The sequence below is a fragment of the Pongo pygmaeus genome, chromosome 2, assembly GCF_028885625.2.
Source record: "Pongo pygmaeus isolate AG05252 chromosome 2, NHGRI_mPonPyg2-v2.0_pri, whole genome shotgun sequence".
In the NCBI taxonomy this organism is placed as follows: domain Eukaryota; kingdom Metazoa; phylum Chordata; class Mammalia; order Primates; family Hominidae; genus Pongo; species Pongo pygmaeus.
Window position 1 is genome coordinate 160,057,227 of NC_085930.1, and position 17,650 is coordinate 160,074,876.

The 17,650-nt window shown below is 40.0% G+C and overlaps 2 protein-coding genes and 1 pseudogene across 16 annotated transcripts in view; 2 read left to right on the top strand and 1 right to left on the bottom strand.

Moving 5' to 3' along the window:
- MED12L (mediator complex subunit 12L) overlaps positions 1–17,650 on the top strand; it is a 342,962-nt gene that overhangs the window by 125,533 nt on the left and 199,779 nt on the right. The window lies entirely within an intron of this gene.
- P2RY14 (purinergic receptor P2Y14) overlaps positions 316–17,650 on the bottom strand; it is a 60,959-nt gene continuing 43,624 nt past the window's right edge. Inside the window, exons 1-6 of one of the 10 annotated variants that reach the window (XM_054480281.2) lie at positions 13,302–13,692; positions 7,754–7,862; positions 6,469–6,651; positions 5,728–5,922; positions 4,127–4,311; positions 316–2,532 (exon numbers count right to left, since the gene is read on the bottom strand). In XM_054480281.2, the coding sequence (XP_054336256.1) occupies positions 1,492–2,508 (1,017 nt within the window). In that variant the 5' untranslated portion in view covers positions 2,509–2,532; positions 4,127–4,311; positions 5,728–5,922; ... (1 more) ...; positions 7,754–7,862; positions 13,302–13,692 and the 3' untranslated portion in view covers positions 316–1,491. Of the gene's footprint in view, positions 2,533–4,126; positions 4,312–5,727; positions 5,923–6,468; positions 6,652–7,753; positions 7,863–12,959; positions 13,693–17,650 lie in introns of those variants that run through there. The other 9 variants (XM_054480283.2, XM_054480278.2, XM_054480280.2 and 6 more) reach the window with 9 other exon arrangements.
- LOC129034193 (protein SET-like) overlaps positions 11,947–17,650 on the top strand; it is a 41,078-nt pseudogene continuing 35,374 nt past the window's right edge.

Genomic DNA, 17,650 nt, shown 5'->3' on the forward strand with positions numbered 1-17,650 from the left:
CTGGCTAATTATATTTTTTTATAGAGACAGAGTTTCGCCGTGTTGCCCAGGCTGGTCTTGAACTCCTGGACTTCAGTGATCTGCCCACCTTTGCCTCCCAAAGTGTTGGGAGTACAGGTGTGAGCCACCATGCCATATCTGGAGTACTTATTCTGAAAAGTCAGTGGCAGATAGAATTTTTGAATTCTCTATGTAACTGTCTCCCTTATATTAGCATGCATAATTGAGCATATAAAGAAACTACGTATGTCTTGACTGTGAGAAAATCTGGTAATGTTTCCTCATATGTTGATTATTAAGAAAAAATAGACAGTATTAAAACATTTCTTTATTAGTATATAGACAGTAAAGCATGAAATAGATACAAACATTACTTATAAAAATGTTTTGGAAGAACATTTGAAAAATGATGAGTGTCTTCTAGCCAGTTAATGCAGAGAAAGAATTTAGTTTTGGTAGCTCATAAGCCAGTAACCATATGCCATGTCTCCAGATGTAAAATCCGTCTGTTTTCCAGAAAAATGTGATGTGTGAATTTTCGTTTTATGTGTTATTTTGCACTCATTAATGTAAATTTTAGATTTAAAAAAATCAAGTTTATTTGCTTTCTAAGAAAATGGTCTCCTTTCCCATTCACCAATAGAATAACATATGTTCTATGGTGTGGGTGTGTCTTTTTCCCAGTCATCTTATTTTTCCCGTACTATTGAACAGGGGAAGTTGCTAATAACATATGCCAATATTTAGTTTCTCTCAGTAAAGCCTACTTAAAAATATTCTAACACCAGAACCCCAGGCTCATTAAATGACGTAAGTCTTTGTAGAAAACATATTTAGCATGTATCTAATATCCTCAAAAGTGCTATCAGAAAAAAAAAATTTCTTGCTAAGTATACAATTAATATTCCTTTTCCTTTGCAGTGCCATGAAATAAATTAATAAGGGGTTTCTTAAGTGATTGTCTGCGTGTCTGCTTATCCTGCTTCTTCAAATCAGGAAAAAACCTTGACTTTTTATTGCAAACAGCTCTCTAGCCCTTCATCGAACTGTGCCTGCTTTCAAGTTAGTCTTTAAGGACAGTGTTGAAAACAATTACATACTAGATTCTGGTGTTTAGAGAAAGAAGATGCCTGAGTGAGTTGTCTTTGATTATGTCATGTTTTATTTACTATTTAAATTTCTACATTAACTGACCAGACTAGTGGTTATGAACTTTAACTTATTTTAATATAATAGAATTGAATAATTATATGTATTAATTTTTTATTACTAGAGAATAGAAAGGTCAGTATTAGAGAAATTACTGATGGGTATGTTTTTTTTGATGTTACAAAAAAGCATGGAAACTTACATTTGAATTTTATTGAACTAAATTGGATGGCAGTGCTAGAGATGATATTTATGATGAGGGCACATATCTTATTGATTTCTGTTATGTAATTGAAGATGACAACATGCACACGTGGTCTTTCTTTGGAAGAGGGTAGGAACTCACAAAGTATCTGTGCTTTCAAGTGTTGTATTTCCTCTTTTGATTCTGGAAACGTCTAGGTCATTCTGAGCTTTTAATGGGATGTGCAATTTCTTACATAAGATTTCCCTAAATGGCTGGCATAGAAAGAAATAAATAATAGGGTCCAGGCATACATTTGCAGCAGATAGTAGCAGAGTGAACTCTTTCATATACAGCAAGATTTCTTTTGACTGGCAGCTGTAATGAGCTTCGGTCTGACTCTTTGTGTAGGGGATTCTGGCAATATGGTAGGGTACAAAACAGACAAAAAACACGAACACGATGCTGAATATGTTGCGGCTAGATTTCTTTTTGACCGAAGTGGAATTCCGACTTGACTTAAGGTGAGACTTAAAGATTTTCTTTGTGATAGCAGTATAGAAAACGATTAACAAAAGAAACACAATCCAGAAGATGGCCACGAAGATGTAGTTTGATGCTTTGTGCCACTTTCGTCCCAGTTCACTTTTCAGTTCTATACATTTTATTTGTGTAACCTCCCTAACACTCTGGTTGGTGAGAATAATATTTGGAACAGCAAGGAGGAGCATGAGCATCCATACTATCACTGACAGGAATTTGCTGTAACTCACTGACTGGATGAAAGAAGTCCAAAGAGGCTTTACAATTTTATAATATCTATCAAAGCTGATGAGCCCAAAGAACACAATGCTGACGTACATGTTCACATAGAAGAGCACGGCAGAGACCCTGCACACAAACACGTTCAGCTGCCAGGGACCAAGGCCTGAGTCACCAAGGATCTTGAAAGGAAAAGTCAGGCTCATCACAAAGTCAGCAATAACAATGTTCTTGAGATAGATGATGAAACTCTTGGAGCTGGGCACGTAAAAGAATATCCATCCTGACACTCCATTGAGTAGGATTCCCGCAATGAAGACCACACAGTACAGCACAGGAATGATCTGCTGAGTGATCAGGAGGTTCTGAGAGCAGGATTCATCTGGAGGCTGTGTGGAGGTTGAATTGATCATCTTGTAACTTCTGAAGGCAGAGGGCTGAAAAGAGGTGTGAACTGGTCACTCACAGGGCACTTATGGCCTCCAGTACATTTGCTGAGTAATAAGGCAAAGGGCAGTGAATATAGTCAAACCTACCAAATTTTTGAAGCCACCTTTTTACTCTGTGTAAGTTAGACACTCATCCCTCCCTCCCTCCCTCTGTTCTTCCTTTTCTTTCTTTTGGTGTTCCTTTTCTCCTTTCCCTCCCTCTTTTCCCCTTTACCCACCAACCCCCACTCCTTTCTTCTTTCTCCCCTCTCCCCCTCCCTTTCCCCCCCTCTTCCTTCTTCCTTTTTTTTTTTGGGCAATGAAAAGGGAAGAATGGAGCAGACAGGTGGCAGTAAAGAGAAACTGGAGCAGCAGGGCAGTCTCTGAGAACTTCTAGGTAATACGGAGACCAGCATGTCCCTAAAATAATAATGGTTCCCTATAAAACTCCAGAGTTCTAGGAAATACTCATTTAGGTATAATCTTAAAAGGTAATAACTGTAAAAGCAGAATTAATGTTTTATTTTATTCAGAATCCCATGTGTAATGTATTTTTTTAAAACCTATGTTGGAAATGTGATTTTTTTTCCTAAAAGAGAAATTTTTATGGATTCATAAAAATCATTATGAATGTTTACATATTAAGAGCTATTCAGATGGACCTTACTTTTAGAAAAGTGTATTCTTCATATATGTTGGACACGAGACAGTGTCTAACAAACATATACATTCAAATGTTAACTGGTATTTTTGGTATGGGATTATGGGTACCTTTTCAATATTGAGCTTTTTTTTTTCCCATTGAAAAACTGATTTGCATTATTTTAATAAATTAGAATACAAATACAAACAAATGATAAAAAGTACTTTAAGCATTCTGAGAAATGCTTCCCAAAGTACATTCTATACCTGTACTGTTCAGTATGGTAGCCACTAGCCATGTGTGGGTATTGAGCACTTGAAATATGGCCAGTCCAGATTGAGATGTTCTGTAAGTATAAAATGCACACTAGACTTTGCAGACTTGGAATGAAAAAATGTAAAATATCTCAATATTTTTAATACTGATCACATGTTGAAGTAATACTCTACAAATGCCCTATTAAATAAAATATATTATTACTCTTAAATTTAACTTAATTTTACTTTTTAAGACTGGCTACTAGGAAATTTTAAATTACATATGTGGTTCACATTATGGTTTTATTGCACAGTGCTGTGCTAGGTGTTATCCAGAACTTCTATTGTTTAGGAATCCTGTATATTCTTCACTGATGTTGGAAGTGTTGATTTAGGGCAGAGGGAAGACTAGAATTAAATTCAAAAGGTTATTTGATACATCAGAACAAATGTTTGCTGCCCATCTTATATGTGAACAATACCAATTATCCTGCTTAAAACCCTTTAGTAGTCTGTTCTTGCCCTCAGGAGAATGCCCTAAGTCTGTAATGTTGAAGTCCTTTCTTGTTCTGCCTCCTGCTTCCTCCACCCCCATCACTGAGTTCCTGCTGTCATGGGCCCTTTTGCCTCCTTTTAGATTCCGTGATTTCTCTCAGCCTGGACCTTTGCACAGACTTTCATTTGTGTGGAAAACTTTCCATACCTTCTTGGCTGGCTAACTTCTCTTCATCCTCGAGGCCTCAGCTTAGCTGTCACTTTCCTTAGGAAACCTCAACTTTCCGAGCCTGGTTTGGGGTGGGTTGAGTGTGTGCTTATCATCCTGTGTCTTTCTCCTATCAACACTCCTCTCTCCAGCTGTTTGTTTGTCTCTTCCACTACTACAAGCTCCTTCAGAGGAGAAAGATCATGTCATTTTTTTACTGTTGAATTCTTTGCATAATATTTAGGGCATTAGATAGTCAAAATATTTGTGAAATAAATGAATATGCACTCTGGAAATACGAGGCATGAATCCTTGCTCTTAAGATTTATTCAGGGATCAAGGGAAAGAAAGATTGTGGGAACAGTGGGTACCTTGATGTCAGAGAATGCGTCTTTTTCATCTGTATCTGTGGTGCCAGCACAGTGCATATCACAGTGAATGACAAGTTAGGTTGATAAATTTAAGCATGACAAAGGGATATTTTGAAATATGGAATATGAAATATAGTCACATTCCACATAAAAAATAGTACATCCATGTAAACTTGTGTGCTGCTTCCTACACAAGAATATCTTGTTTCTGCATATTTTCCTTTCCCGTATGCTTTCCTTTTGCTTTATGGCAAAACTAGAAATATTGATAGACTTGATTTTGCCGGTCTATGGACTTCCTATAGAAGGAATGAGTACCCCAAATCACTTCCTCCACAAAACCTTTCACTAGCACTATTCTTCCTCTTTCCTGTAGCCTTGTGTGCTTGGCTCTGGGCATGATGGGTTTGTACTCATTTGCTGCTTTGTAGGTCTTCTATCGCCTTTTTTGTTATGAGCCTGTTTCATATTTTAAAAGATAAGGGAGGGGGAGCACATTTTCCATTTTTAGCTGTCTACTGTGACTAAGAGTCTGTGTCTGGTAACTAATTTGTCTGGTAACTGTCTCTTGACAGTTAGATGCATTTTGGTTTAAATGCCAGTTTTGCAGAGCTTGAGAGAATGCATGCTGCTGTATTCCCAGGTCTAATTTGGTTTCCCAGTCCTAAGCCACACAACCCCCCAGCGCCTGGCCATTGTGGTGTCATACTCATGGTAGGTACTGAGTACTTGTGGGATTCACTTGAGTTTAAAATATAAAAAACTGTAGATGTTATTTTGGAAAACAGAAATATTAACTGTGTAATATATAATTATATGGTGAAATATTGAATAATTTCCCAGAAATAATTTAATGAGAGCCAAGTTCCTTTCCTTTTAGAAATATTATAGAAGCCACTATTTATAGAAATAGTGAATCCTAGAAATGATTTAATGAGAGACATAATTCCTTTTCTTATAGAAACCCTTATAAAATTATTTTCTCAGAGTCTTGTGTCTTTCGTATTTTTGAGCTGCAATATTTCTGCATGTGACCTAATGCTGCAGGTCCAGAACTCTGCTCTCAGATTCCTCAGGTTGCTGGGAATCTGCATGCATATGCCCTGGTGATATACACCATTCCCCTTCACTGCTCCCACCACTTTGAGTTGGGTGGAAGGGACTGACTGACCAAGGTAAACTTCTAGAGCAGCTTTGCCTTCTGAAATGAAGTGAATGCACACAGCTTACCTGCGCCCTTTCCCCAAACACTGCTATTTTGGCAGTTTTGATGCAATTGCAGATGAGCCTCCAGTTCAGGATGGAAGGTTTTAGACATGCTGGTTGGGTGCCTCTGCTACCCTGTGCCACTGTCTGGTTTGATACAGCAGAGGCTCATGCCAGGACAGATTTCTTCATCTTAAAGGAACACTCTAAAGGAACAAGCTAAAGAGAAATTCCAAGATACCCTTGGTAGTAATTTTTGAACTCTTAAATATTGATTTTTTTTTTTAAAAGCAGTAGGGTTAGTGGTGAGGACATTCTGTCTTATGGGTTCAAGTGTCTTAGAGCATGGCAGCCTTTTCTGTAGGACAGATCAGAGCAGTAATAGACTGAGAGATGTGTGAAAAAGAAGCTCTCTTAAGGCAAGTAAGACCAAATTATATATTGAGACCAAAAGGCAGGAATATGTGTTGGATGAAAAACAGGACAAAATCGTTAAAAAAGACATGCATCATTTAAACCTCATAATATCTGCTCAGTCTCCTCTCCTTATCTTTAGTACAGATTGAGATGATTTAATGTCCTCATACAGGGACCTACAGAAACTTCAAATCTTTCACAAATGAAGGAAATCATTTTATTCTCATGTTGATTTTATACAAAAATGTAAAAATAAATAAGAACCAAAAGAATCAGAAAAGAAGCTTTTAGTGTGCTCAGCAACCCTCCCTTCCCTGCCCACTTCTCAGTTGATTCACTGTTTCTTACCAGCTCATGCCAGTCCATTAAAGATGAGAGACAGGCAACAGAAAAAAATTGAAAGATGAACAGGACTTCTGGATGATGATTAACTGGATTACTGGATAAGCAGGCATTCTGATGAGCCAGTTTGTGTAGGTGTCTGTGGAGCCCTGCTCATTGATAGTTACTTCTGATATTATCACTGAATTTCTGTAGTGAAAGTTGTCATTATGTTAACCTTGAGGCTTTAGGAATGTAAACAATGCTTCCTAAATTCTAGAGATCACATTTAAGAAAGATTCATATATATAGCTAAACTTTTTAAAAAGGGATACTGTGGCCGGGCACGGTGGCTCATGCCTGTAATCCCAGCACTTTGGGAGGCTGAGGTGGGTGGATCATGAGGTCAGGAGATTGAGACCAGCCTGGCCAACATGATGAAACGCTGCCTCTACTAAAAATAAAAAATTAGCCAGGTGTGGTGGCACACATCTGTAATCCTAGCTACTTGGGAGGCTGAGGCAGGAGAATTGCTTGAACCTGGGAGGCGGAGGTCGCAGTGAGCCGAGATCCCACCATTGCACTCCAGCCTGGGTGACAGAGCAAGACTCAGTCTCAAAAAAAAAAAAAAAAAAGTGGGGGGGAGGTATACTGTAATAGTGTAAGTCTTGAAATTTTCTTCGGTGAAACTTTGCCTTGTTTCACAAATCCAGATATATGAGAATGAAGTGGTCTGAAATGTTTTAGCCTACATTGTCTACTGTCACTTTGGAGTCTTTGGTAACATAATTAAAGAACCTGGCAGAATGAGATTTATGAGGCCCAAAGACAGTTATTAAAGTGTAGTGGGAGCATTGTGTAGATTGCTTTCCTTCAACAATTTTTTTTTTTTTGCACAGTTAGAATGTCAATGCCAAAGATTCAATCTGATTTAGATAGTGAGTGCACTTGTCCCTTAGTGCAGTGTAATATCTTAGGATTGTGCTGCATGAAGTGTTTTCAAGTTGTCACGTATTACATATAACCTCAGGGTTCTCTCTTTGGACAGAATTTAATTGATACAGGGCTACGCAAAGCAATGCTCACTCCAGAAATACATTCATCTTAATAAAAGCAGGCTTAGTCAGCTCTGAGTTCATTTCTTATCTGTGTAATTATATACCATGACCTATTTTCCTCTTGTATTAGACCACCTTCCACTTTCCTAATTGTGTGCTGTAATTCCTTCTCTGAAGAAGAGAATTATTTCTTCATAGCACTTTGATGAAATTAACAAAGCTCTTGATAATACTTGAGGGATTTAAAAAATTACCTTTTAAGATTTTTTTTTGCATAATATGAGGTCTCTTTTCAATGAAGGTGTTTTGCCCAGTGAGCGTTTGTTGTCTTGAAGTGGCCAAAGTTTTTTTTCATTAAAAATCCTGCATTACAGGAAACAAAAAAACCGAAGATTTAAGTGAGCACCAGACTTTTTTATTGGGGAGATATGTCTGTACTTACTTCTTAAATTCAGCTTGTGTAATTGTGAAATATTTCAACATGTGCATTTGTTGTTTCACTGTACTTGCTATTTGTTGTCAGTATTGATTATTGATTTGGTTGCAGCCTCTTGTGGGAAACTGAAACTCTTTGAGAGCTTGGACATGAAGTGGTTTTGGTTATTGGTTTATATTACTCCCCCTTGGATATGGATGATCAAATCAGTTTATCAAATGACTGAATATAACAATTCATCTTAGCCATGAAATCATAAGTCTAATTGCAGGTGGATTTTTAAAATTTTTTTGTTTTTTGAAAACCTTTGTCTTATTGACCTTTTGGGCCAGATAATTATTTATTTTTGGGAGCTGTCCTCTGATTGTAAGATGTTTAGCACCATTTCTGACTTCTGCCTACTAGATGCTAGTAACCCCCTGCCCAAGTTGCGGTAATCAAAAATGTTTCTAGAATTTGCCAAATGTCCTCTGTGGGACAAAATTGCCCTCATTTGATTACCGCCAGTCTAATGAGACTAATGTGTGGACTTTGCAGAGATAACACCTGAAAGACATGTGGTCTGATAGGAAGAGGATAGGTTTAGCAAAATGGTGGTTGGATTTGGTTCTGCCTTAGTCTAGGTTTTCATATTTCTGAATTCTTTAAACCAGTGAGTGCTCCCTAAACTTTAATGTGCATACACATTACCTGGGATCTTGCTAAAATGAGGACTGAGATTCCATTATGTCTGGAGTTTGGCATGTGATATGGTTTGGCTCTGTGTCCCTACCCAAGTCTCATCTTGTACCTCCCGTAATACCCACATGTTGTGGAAGGGAGCCGGTGGGAGATGATTGAATTATGGGGGTGGGTCTTTCTGTGCTGTTCTTGTGATAGTGAATGGGTCTCATGAGATGTGATGGTTTTAAAAACGGGAGTTGCCCTGCACAAGCTCTCTTCTCTTGTCTGCTGCCATGTGAGACATGCCTTTCACCTTCTGCCATGATTGTGAGGCCTCCCACCACATGGAACTGTAAGTCCAGTAAAACTCTTTATTTTGTAAACTTGTCCTGTTTCTGGTACATCTTTATCAGCAGTGTGAAAACGGACTAATACAGTAAATTGGTGCCAGTAGAGTGGCACATTGCTGAAAAGATATCTGAAAATGTGGAAGCAATTTGGAACTGGGCAACAGGCAGAGATTGGAACAGTTTGGAGGGCTCAGAAGAAGATAGGAAAATGTAGGAAAGTTTGGAACTTCCTAGAGACTTGTTGAATGCCTTTGCCCAAAATGCTGATAGTGATATGGACAATAAAGTCCAAGGTGAGGTGGTCTCAGATGGAAATGAGGAACTTGTTGGGAAATGGAGCAAAAGTGACTCTTGTTATGTTTTAGCAAAGAGACTGGAGGCATTTTGCCCCTACCCTAGAGATTCATGGAACTTTGAACTTGAGGGAGATGATTTAGGGTATCTAGCTGAAGAAATTTCTAAGCAGCAAAGCATTAAAGAGGTGACTTGGGTGTTGTTAAAAGCATTCAGTTTTATAAGGGAAGCAGAGCTTAAAAGTTCAGAAAATTTGCAGCCTGACAATGCAATAGAAAAGAAAATCCCATTTTCTGAGGAGAAATTCAAGCCAGCTGCAGAAGTTTGCATAAGCAACGAAGAGCTGAATGTTAATCCCCAAGAAAATGGGGAAAATGTATCCAGGGCATGTCAAAGGTCTTCACCGCAAGCCCATCCCATCACAGGCCTGGAGGCCTAGAAGGAAAAAGTGGTTTTGTGGGGCCAGCCCAGGGTCTCTGTGCTGTGTGCAGCCTGGGGAATTGGTGCCTTGCGTCCCAGTCACTCTAGTGTGGCTGAAAGGGGCCCTTATAGAGCTCAGGTCATGGCTTCAGAGGGTGCAAGCCTCAAGCCTTGGCAGCTTCCACGTGGTGTTGAGCCTGTGAGTGCACAGAAGTCAAGAATTGGGATTTGGGAACCTCCGCCTAGATTTCAGAAGATGTGTGGAAATGCCTGGATGTCCAGGCAGAAGTTTGCTGCAGGGGCAGGCCTCTCATGCAGAACCTCTGCTAGGGCAGTGTGGAAGGGAAATGTGGGGTCGGAGCCCCCACACAGAGTGCCTATTGGGGCACCATCTAATGGAGCTGTGAGAGGAGGGCCAACATCCTCCAGACTCCAGAATAGTAGATCCCCTGACAGCTTGTGCCATTGGTCTGGAAAAGCTGTAGACACTCAATGCCAGGAGGGAGGCTGTACCCTGCAAAGCCACAGGGGTGGAGCTGCTCAAGACCGTGGGAACCCACCTCTTGCATTGCGTGACCTGGGTGTGAGACATGGAGTCAAAGGAGATCATTTGGGAACTTTACGATTTGACTGCCCTGCTGGATTTTGGACTTGGATAGGGCCTGTAGCCCCTTTGTTTTGGCCAGTTCCTCCCATTTGGAATGGCTGTATTTACCCAATGTCTGTACTGCATTGTATCTAGGAAGTAACTAACTTGCTTTAGATTTTACAGGCTCATAGGTGGAAGGGACTTGCCTTGTCTGGGATGAGACTCTGACTGTGGACTTTTGAGTTAATGCTGAAATGAATTGAGACTTTGGGGGACTGTTGGAAGACATGACTGGTTTTGAAATGTGAAGATATGAGATTTGGGAGGGGTCGGGGTGGAATGATATGGTTTGGCTCTGTATCCCCACCCAAATCTCATCTTGTGGCTCTCATAATTTCCATGTGTTGTGGGAGGGACCTGGTGGTAGATGATTGAATTATGGGAGTAGGTCTTTCTGTGCTGTTCTTGTGATAATGGATGGGTCTCATGAGATCTGATGGTTTTAAAAATGGGAGTTGCCCTGCACAAGCTCTCTTCTCTTGTCTGCCACCATGTGAGATGTGCCTTTCACCTTCTACCATGATTGTGAAGCCTCCTCAGCCATGTGAAACTATAAGTCCAGTAAACCTCTTTCTTTTGTAAATTGCCCATTCTCAAATATGTCTTTATCAGCAGTGTGAAAATGGACTAATAAAGCACAATATGCTGCTGGTCCATGTACCACTCTTTGAGTTAGCATCATTTTTTTTTTTCCCAGATCCTGTGCCCAGGAGACATTTAATAAAGGTGATGATGGTAAAATATTTTTTGTTGTAGTCGGGACTTTAGACAAGAAAAATTATATTCCAAGTAGGCCTGAAATCTAGGATCTTTACCCAAGTTTATTCATTACATTTCATCATAATCTTCCCATCTTTATGGTCTCTTGGAAATGTAAATTGGTATTTTATACCTATTTGAGAGGTGGCAATTGTGATCATCTTATATTTACTTAGAATGTTCCTAAAAAGTCATGAGATTCTCTTTGGAAAGGAAGAGGTTAAATTCTGCATGGGGTAATAATCTCAGTGGCCTAGGGCAGTGTGGAACATGTGCTGGTTGTAAATGATATATTCTAACTTCACAACATTTAGGCTTTTATTAAAAAGTCCAAAAAAAAAAAAAAAACCAGATTGTCAGTGAGATTGCAGAAAAAAGAGAACACTTATATACTCTTGGTGGGATTGTAAATTAGTTCAGTCCCTATTGAAAGCAGTGTAGACATTTCTCAAAGAACTAAACATAAAATTACCATTTCACCCAGCAATCCCATTACTAGGTATATACTCAAAGAAAAACAAATTGTTTTACCAAAAAGACACCTTCATTCACGTGTTTATTGTAGTACTATTCACAATAGCGAAGGCATATAATCAGCCTAGGTGCCTATCAATGGTGGATTGGATAAAGAAAATATGGTACATATACACCATGGAATACTATGCAGCCATGCAAATGCAAAAGAAATCATGTCCTCTGCAGCAGCATGGATGTAGCTAGAGGCCATTATCCTAAGTGAATTAACACAGAAACAGAAAACCAAATGCCACATATTTTCACTTATAAGTGGGAACTAAACATTGGATACACATGGACACAAAGATGGGAACAGTAGACACTGGAGACTACAAAGAGGGAGAGGTAGGAAAGGGGGAAATGGTGGAAAAACTTACTCTTGGGTTTTATGTTCACTATTTGGGTGATGGGTTAACTAGAAGCCCGAAAGCTCAGTGTCACACAATATACCCAAGTAACAAACTTGCACATGTAACTGTTGAACCTAAAAGAAAAAAAGAAAAGAACACTGCCTACTCCCGGGGAGGGAAGTAGGAGCAAGTCCAGCCTCCTTATACCCAACCAAATACCACGTGTTTTAACCTACAAGTGGGAACTTGTAAGTGGTAGAGTGGTTGGACTTTGCTGTATCTGTGATATTTTATGTCTTAAATTCTGAATCAAATATGCCTAATATTACTGCCTATTAACACTGGTGACTGGTACATTGGTGTTATCAACATTAGTGTCTGCACTTCTGTTTTTGTATATTTAAATTATTTCATAATTAGGAATAGAAATATCTATGGAGAGTGGATTGCCTTCAAATAATGCTTTTATCAGTACCCACTTGTGACGTGCATTTTTCTTCCTCTTCTTTTTTCAGTTCTTATAAAGGTACAACTTTTATATATTTTTTTCCTTCCTTTCAGTCCAGACATCAAAAGCTTTAATACACAGTGCTCTGGATCTTTTTCTATGAGATAAATACTTGTTTTCTAGCTGATTCTGTATCAATAGAAAATAGTATAGATGTATGTAATCATTTATATATTTTTAAACTTACTGAAGCCATTTTCTTGCTGCTTTAATCTCTCATGCCTTAATGTTTAACACTTTTTTTTTTTTTTTTTGGTGTCAATGTGATCGCGTATGTGGTTTTCATAGTATTTATGTGTCGTGTATTTATAGTCATGTTATTACATTTTATGTTATTAAAATAATTTACAAATAACTGTCTCATCCATGTTTTGCATTCCTGTGGCACTCTTGTCCGTGCCCTTTCTAGGCTCAATCAAGGAGAATCTCACTTTCTCCTTCACCCAGAAGAAGGAACCCTCCTCCCACCCCCTATCTTTTTTCATCACCCAGAGCATTTAAAGTTTGACACTCACCACACTTCTCAGAAGCTGTCAGGGACCTAATTTCTAAGTCTGTTGTCTTTTTCTCAGTTATCCTATTTCCCGACCCTCTTTGCAGCATTTAATATCATTGATTTCCCCTTGTTGAAATCTGCTGTTTGTAAAGTACAGTGTAACCTTTGGCTCCTGTGTACCCCTGATATTTCTTCCTTTGCCAAGGCCGTTTGTTCATTTGCTCACTAAAGCCATCAGAACATGCTTATTACATTTTATGTTACTAAAATAACTTACAGCATTTTACATCTTTAAAATATTTTATATTATTTACTAGTGTTATTTAATTCTCTCTGTCATCAGGCTCCTAGCCTTTCTTACCCAAGCAGAGCTGGATATTTTAGAACTTCTTTCACCCTGCCTATTGGGCTTGCCTTTCTGCCCCAGCACTGTGACTCCTTAGGGCTGGGTAAACAATGTCCTATGCTTCTAAGTCATAGACCTGTCCAGGGTGCCCTCGACTTCACAGAAGTTACTGTTCTTTCTCTGTAATTGGCTACACTCCCCTTGTTTCTCAGAAATTCTTCTGCTTAGCTCCTGTGTTAGTCTGTTGTCTGCTGCTATAACAATACTACATATTGAGTCATTTATAAAGAAAGGAAATTAATTTGGCTCATGGTTCTGGATTCTCTGAAGCTCAAGATGGAGGGGATGCATCTGGTGAGGCCTTCCTGCTGCGTCATGGTGGAAGGGCAAGTGAGCATGTGAGACCAAGGAAAAAGAGGGCCAACTTCTGCAATAATACCATTAATTTGCTCATGAGGCCTTTGCTATTATGATCTAATCATCTCTTAAAGGTACCGCCTCTTAATGCCATCACAATGGCAAGTCAACTTCAAATGAATTTTGAAAGGGACACTCAGACCGTAGCAGCTTTCTGACAGATCCTATCAGTAGCTGTCTTATCCGTGTTCTGCATTCCTGTGGCACTCTTGTCTATGCCCTGTCTAGGCTCAATCAAGGAGAATCTCACTTTCTCCTTCACCCAGAAGAAGGAACTCTGCCACCCCCTATCTTTTTTCATCACCCAGAGCATTTGATGTTTGACACTCACCACACTTCTCAGAAGCTGTCAGGGACCTAATTTCTAAGTCTGTTGTCTTTTTCTCTGTTATTCTGTCTCCTGACCTCTTTGCAGCTTTTGATGTCATTGATTTCCCCTTGTTGAAATCTGCTGTTTATAAAGTACAGTGTAACCTTTGGCTCGTGTGTACCCCTGATATTTCTTCCTTTGCCAAGGCCGTTTGTTCATTTGCTCACTAAAGCCATCAGAACATGCTTGCCATGCCCTGTGGAAACACAGGAGGGAATTCTCAGGAAGATTCCGGTCTAGGGCAGCTGAACAGAGGACATTTCAAGGTGTGACATGGGCCATCATTGAAGGAGGAAGCACGGGAACAGAGTGAGCACATATCTAGTTTCAGAAATGGTGGCATCAGGGCAGCCTTCCTAGAGCGTGTGATAATGAAGATTCACAAATGAGTTGGCTTTAGCTAGGCAAAGAAGAAGAGGGAAGGACTTTTGGGGTGAGAGAGCTATAGGAACAGGCATCAAGACTGACATGAGAGGCTGTCACAGTGGGGGAAAATGGATGGCCTAAGCTCTTGGGTAACATGATGGAACCTTGCCAATGAGTAAACGTTTACCTTACAAATGAGGACAGGGATGCTTAAAATGGTTAAGTGATTCATCAAAGGGCACCTAACACATAGTCAGACAGTATTCAAACTAATGTCTGCTTGACTCCAAGCCAGGGCTCCCCCTGCTCCTGAAAGATTGTAGGGGCAGCATGTTTTATATGAATGTGATCCTTTACACAGGCCCTTCAACATTTTGCTGGAGTCACATCTTGAGAAGTCAGCCAGTATTTTTTTTTCAGGAAAGGAATGTGCATGTGTGTATGTTTGAGAGTATATATAATTTTTGTTTTTGATCTGAGTTTTAAGGTTTTGCGTGAGGTGGATGCCTTCAGTTTCTTCAGTTATCTTCCAGATACCGCAGCATAGAGTTTTGATTTGCCAGTTTCTAAAAGTGTTTAAAATGAGTTTCTGATTTTTTGACTCAGTTTTCTATCTCCTGCGTTGATATCCAAAGAGAGATATAGAGTTGGACTATCATGAATGGTGATTACAACAGGTAACGTTAACCTATAAATGGTGGAAACTCTTCTGCAGGGAGAAACCCAGATCTGCTGCATGTGGTTTGGATGCCACACGCAGATCCCCTGGGGCCCCTGGCACAAGGAGAGCTCTGCTTGCTGCTGTTTGTCACCTTCAGCCAGTTTTCTCCGGCAGTAGATGTGAGCTCAAGATCAGGTCACTTGCTCCTAACTCCTGCTGCTGTGACCCATCGACTTTACCTTCAGTTAGAATCCAGGTCAGTGACCAACATGTGTTAATGTAACTTAAAATTGGCCGAATGGTGTGGCTACATACTTTCAGTGAGGAGCTGTGCTAAATTTTCACGTTAGAAATATCTAAATATTCTTCTTAGGCTGAATTGCAGATACCCAAGAACTTCCTCCTCCACCAAAGCATAAACTCGGCCCTCTCTTGATTCCCTCTTGATCTTCCTATTCACAGTCTTTACAACCCATAAAGATAAAAGAAATCTGAATTTCTGCTACAGACAGATCCAACTCTTGATTATGTGTGAGAATGGGAAGGGGGGACGGATTAGGATGGATTATAAACTGATAATGTCCAAACATAGTCTTTACTTTGTATTCTAACCGCTTCCCTCAAAACACTTTTGGCATAGCTTGTGGCAGAGTGCAAGTCTAGCATATTTGGCATGTCTAAGAACTCCAGCCTGTCTTCACTTTGTGATTATGCAAATGGATCATGGGAGCTGTCAGTGGAGGGTGAGGTGTGGCATAGGCACCCTCATGACCGCCAATAGATACATAGTCATACAGTCTTCCCGAATGCCAAACTGGGGGCCAGGAAAATGGCCACCCACTATTAGCCTTTACTCTAGGGACTGCATCTTGGTAGTCAGGATGGACTTGTAATTTTTTGCCTATAATAATTGGCATAGTCCAGGTTTTCTCAGCCTTGGCACTGTTAACTGTTTTTTTGGGTTTCAGTTCTTTGTGCGTAGGCTGTCGTGTGTATTGTTGGGTGTTTAGCCGCATCCCTGGCCTGTATCCACTAGGTGGCAGTAGAACGCCATGGTTTGTGCAACCAGCCATGTCCCCAGACATTTCTAAATTTTCTTGAGAACCACTGGAATGACCCCTTAATGGTAGGTATGTTTCAGATGATTTTGATACAGGAAGAGAATTTAGCTTTCTTGTTGGGGTCAGACCTTAACTGTAATTGAATAACTCATCAGCAGTAAGTAATCCATATGCTAAGGTCTAGGAATGTGAAGTGGGCTTTATTTACTGCTCTGTTGGAATAGTGGACAGAGGACAGACAGTGCAGCATAGTGATTACACGCATGCTTGTGGGATACAGTGGGCCTTGGCTACATGTATGGCACTAGAATATTGCGATAATTACTAACTGCCTTTGTGTATCAGTTTTTACATGTCTAAAATGAGGGGGGATGTAGTAGCTACCTCAGCTACCTCTAGGGTTCCTGTTCCCATAAGAATCAAATACCTGGTGTGAGGCAGGGTGTGACTCAGTGGGAGCATTGCTCATACAGGGAGTGACTCAGCTGATAACAGAATAAACTGTCAGGCTCCTGACAGTTTCCCCTGCTTCTTTATTTAAGTTGACGCTCTTCTACACTGAAATTCAGGGCTGCAGGAGGCACAGTAGACCCTTTGCAGAGTGCTCTGAGCTTCCTCCAGTATGTGGCCCAGCAGTGCTTGAACAAGGGACAAATTGGGAGAGGTTTTGCTTCTGATGATCCCTCTGTTCTAGTCACAGGAAGTGGCACTCAACAACAGAGCGTACGTATGAAGTCCAGAGTGTTTCAGTTCTAATTTACCAGTCCGTACACAATGCTAATCTTTCATGAGAGCGGCACAAAGCTCTGCATCACTCCTGGCTTCAGGGTTTTGGGAACCAATTCCTTTTTCTCTTGGAACTAGGTTGAGCTGCCTGAATTACTGAATTTTTTCCAGCCTGTTCTTCTGCAGCATTGTTTTGGAATATGTGGTCCTATTCCCTGGGGCCAGGCAAGGAAATGAATCCATGACCTCTTTTCGCCTCACTGAGATGGTGTTTGCATTTCTCAGGCAAGCAGTACTCAGATCTGCAGATCATGGGGCTGTTAGACCATTAGTGGTTATCCTTTGCTGTGAAGATGAAGACAAATTTCCATGTGTGAGAAAACAACAGCTTTAACTGCTTAGCTAAATATCAACCACTTGTATGTTTGTTCAAGATTCAGGCTTATATAGCCAAAGGAAAAGAATATAAATATCCAGAATTTTAAGTGGGAGTGGAAATACTGTACAGAAGTGATTCCCATATACTCTGTAACCCAAAGTGTCGTACGTTTCCTTCCTGTTTTGTGTATTAATCCCTGTTAGAGGGTTGATTTTAATAAAACGTACTGTGATAATAACATAAATTCAGCAATTCTTTTTTTTTTTGAGACAGAGTCTTGCTCTGTTGCTCAGGCTGGAGTGCAGTTTCGCGATCTCCGCTCACTGCAACCTCACCTCCCGGGTTCAAGCAATTCTCCTGCGTCAGCCACCCGAGTAGCTGGGA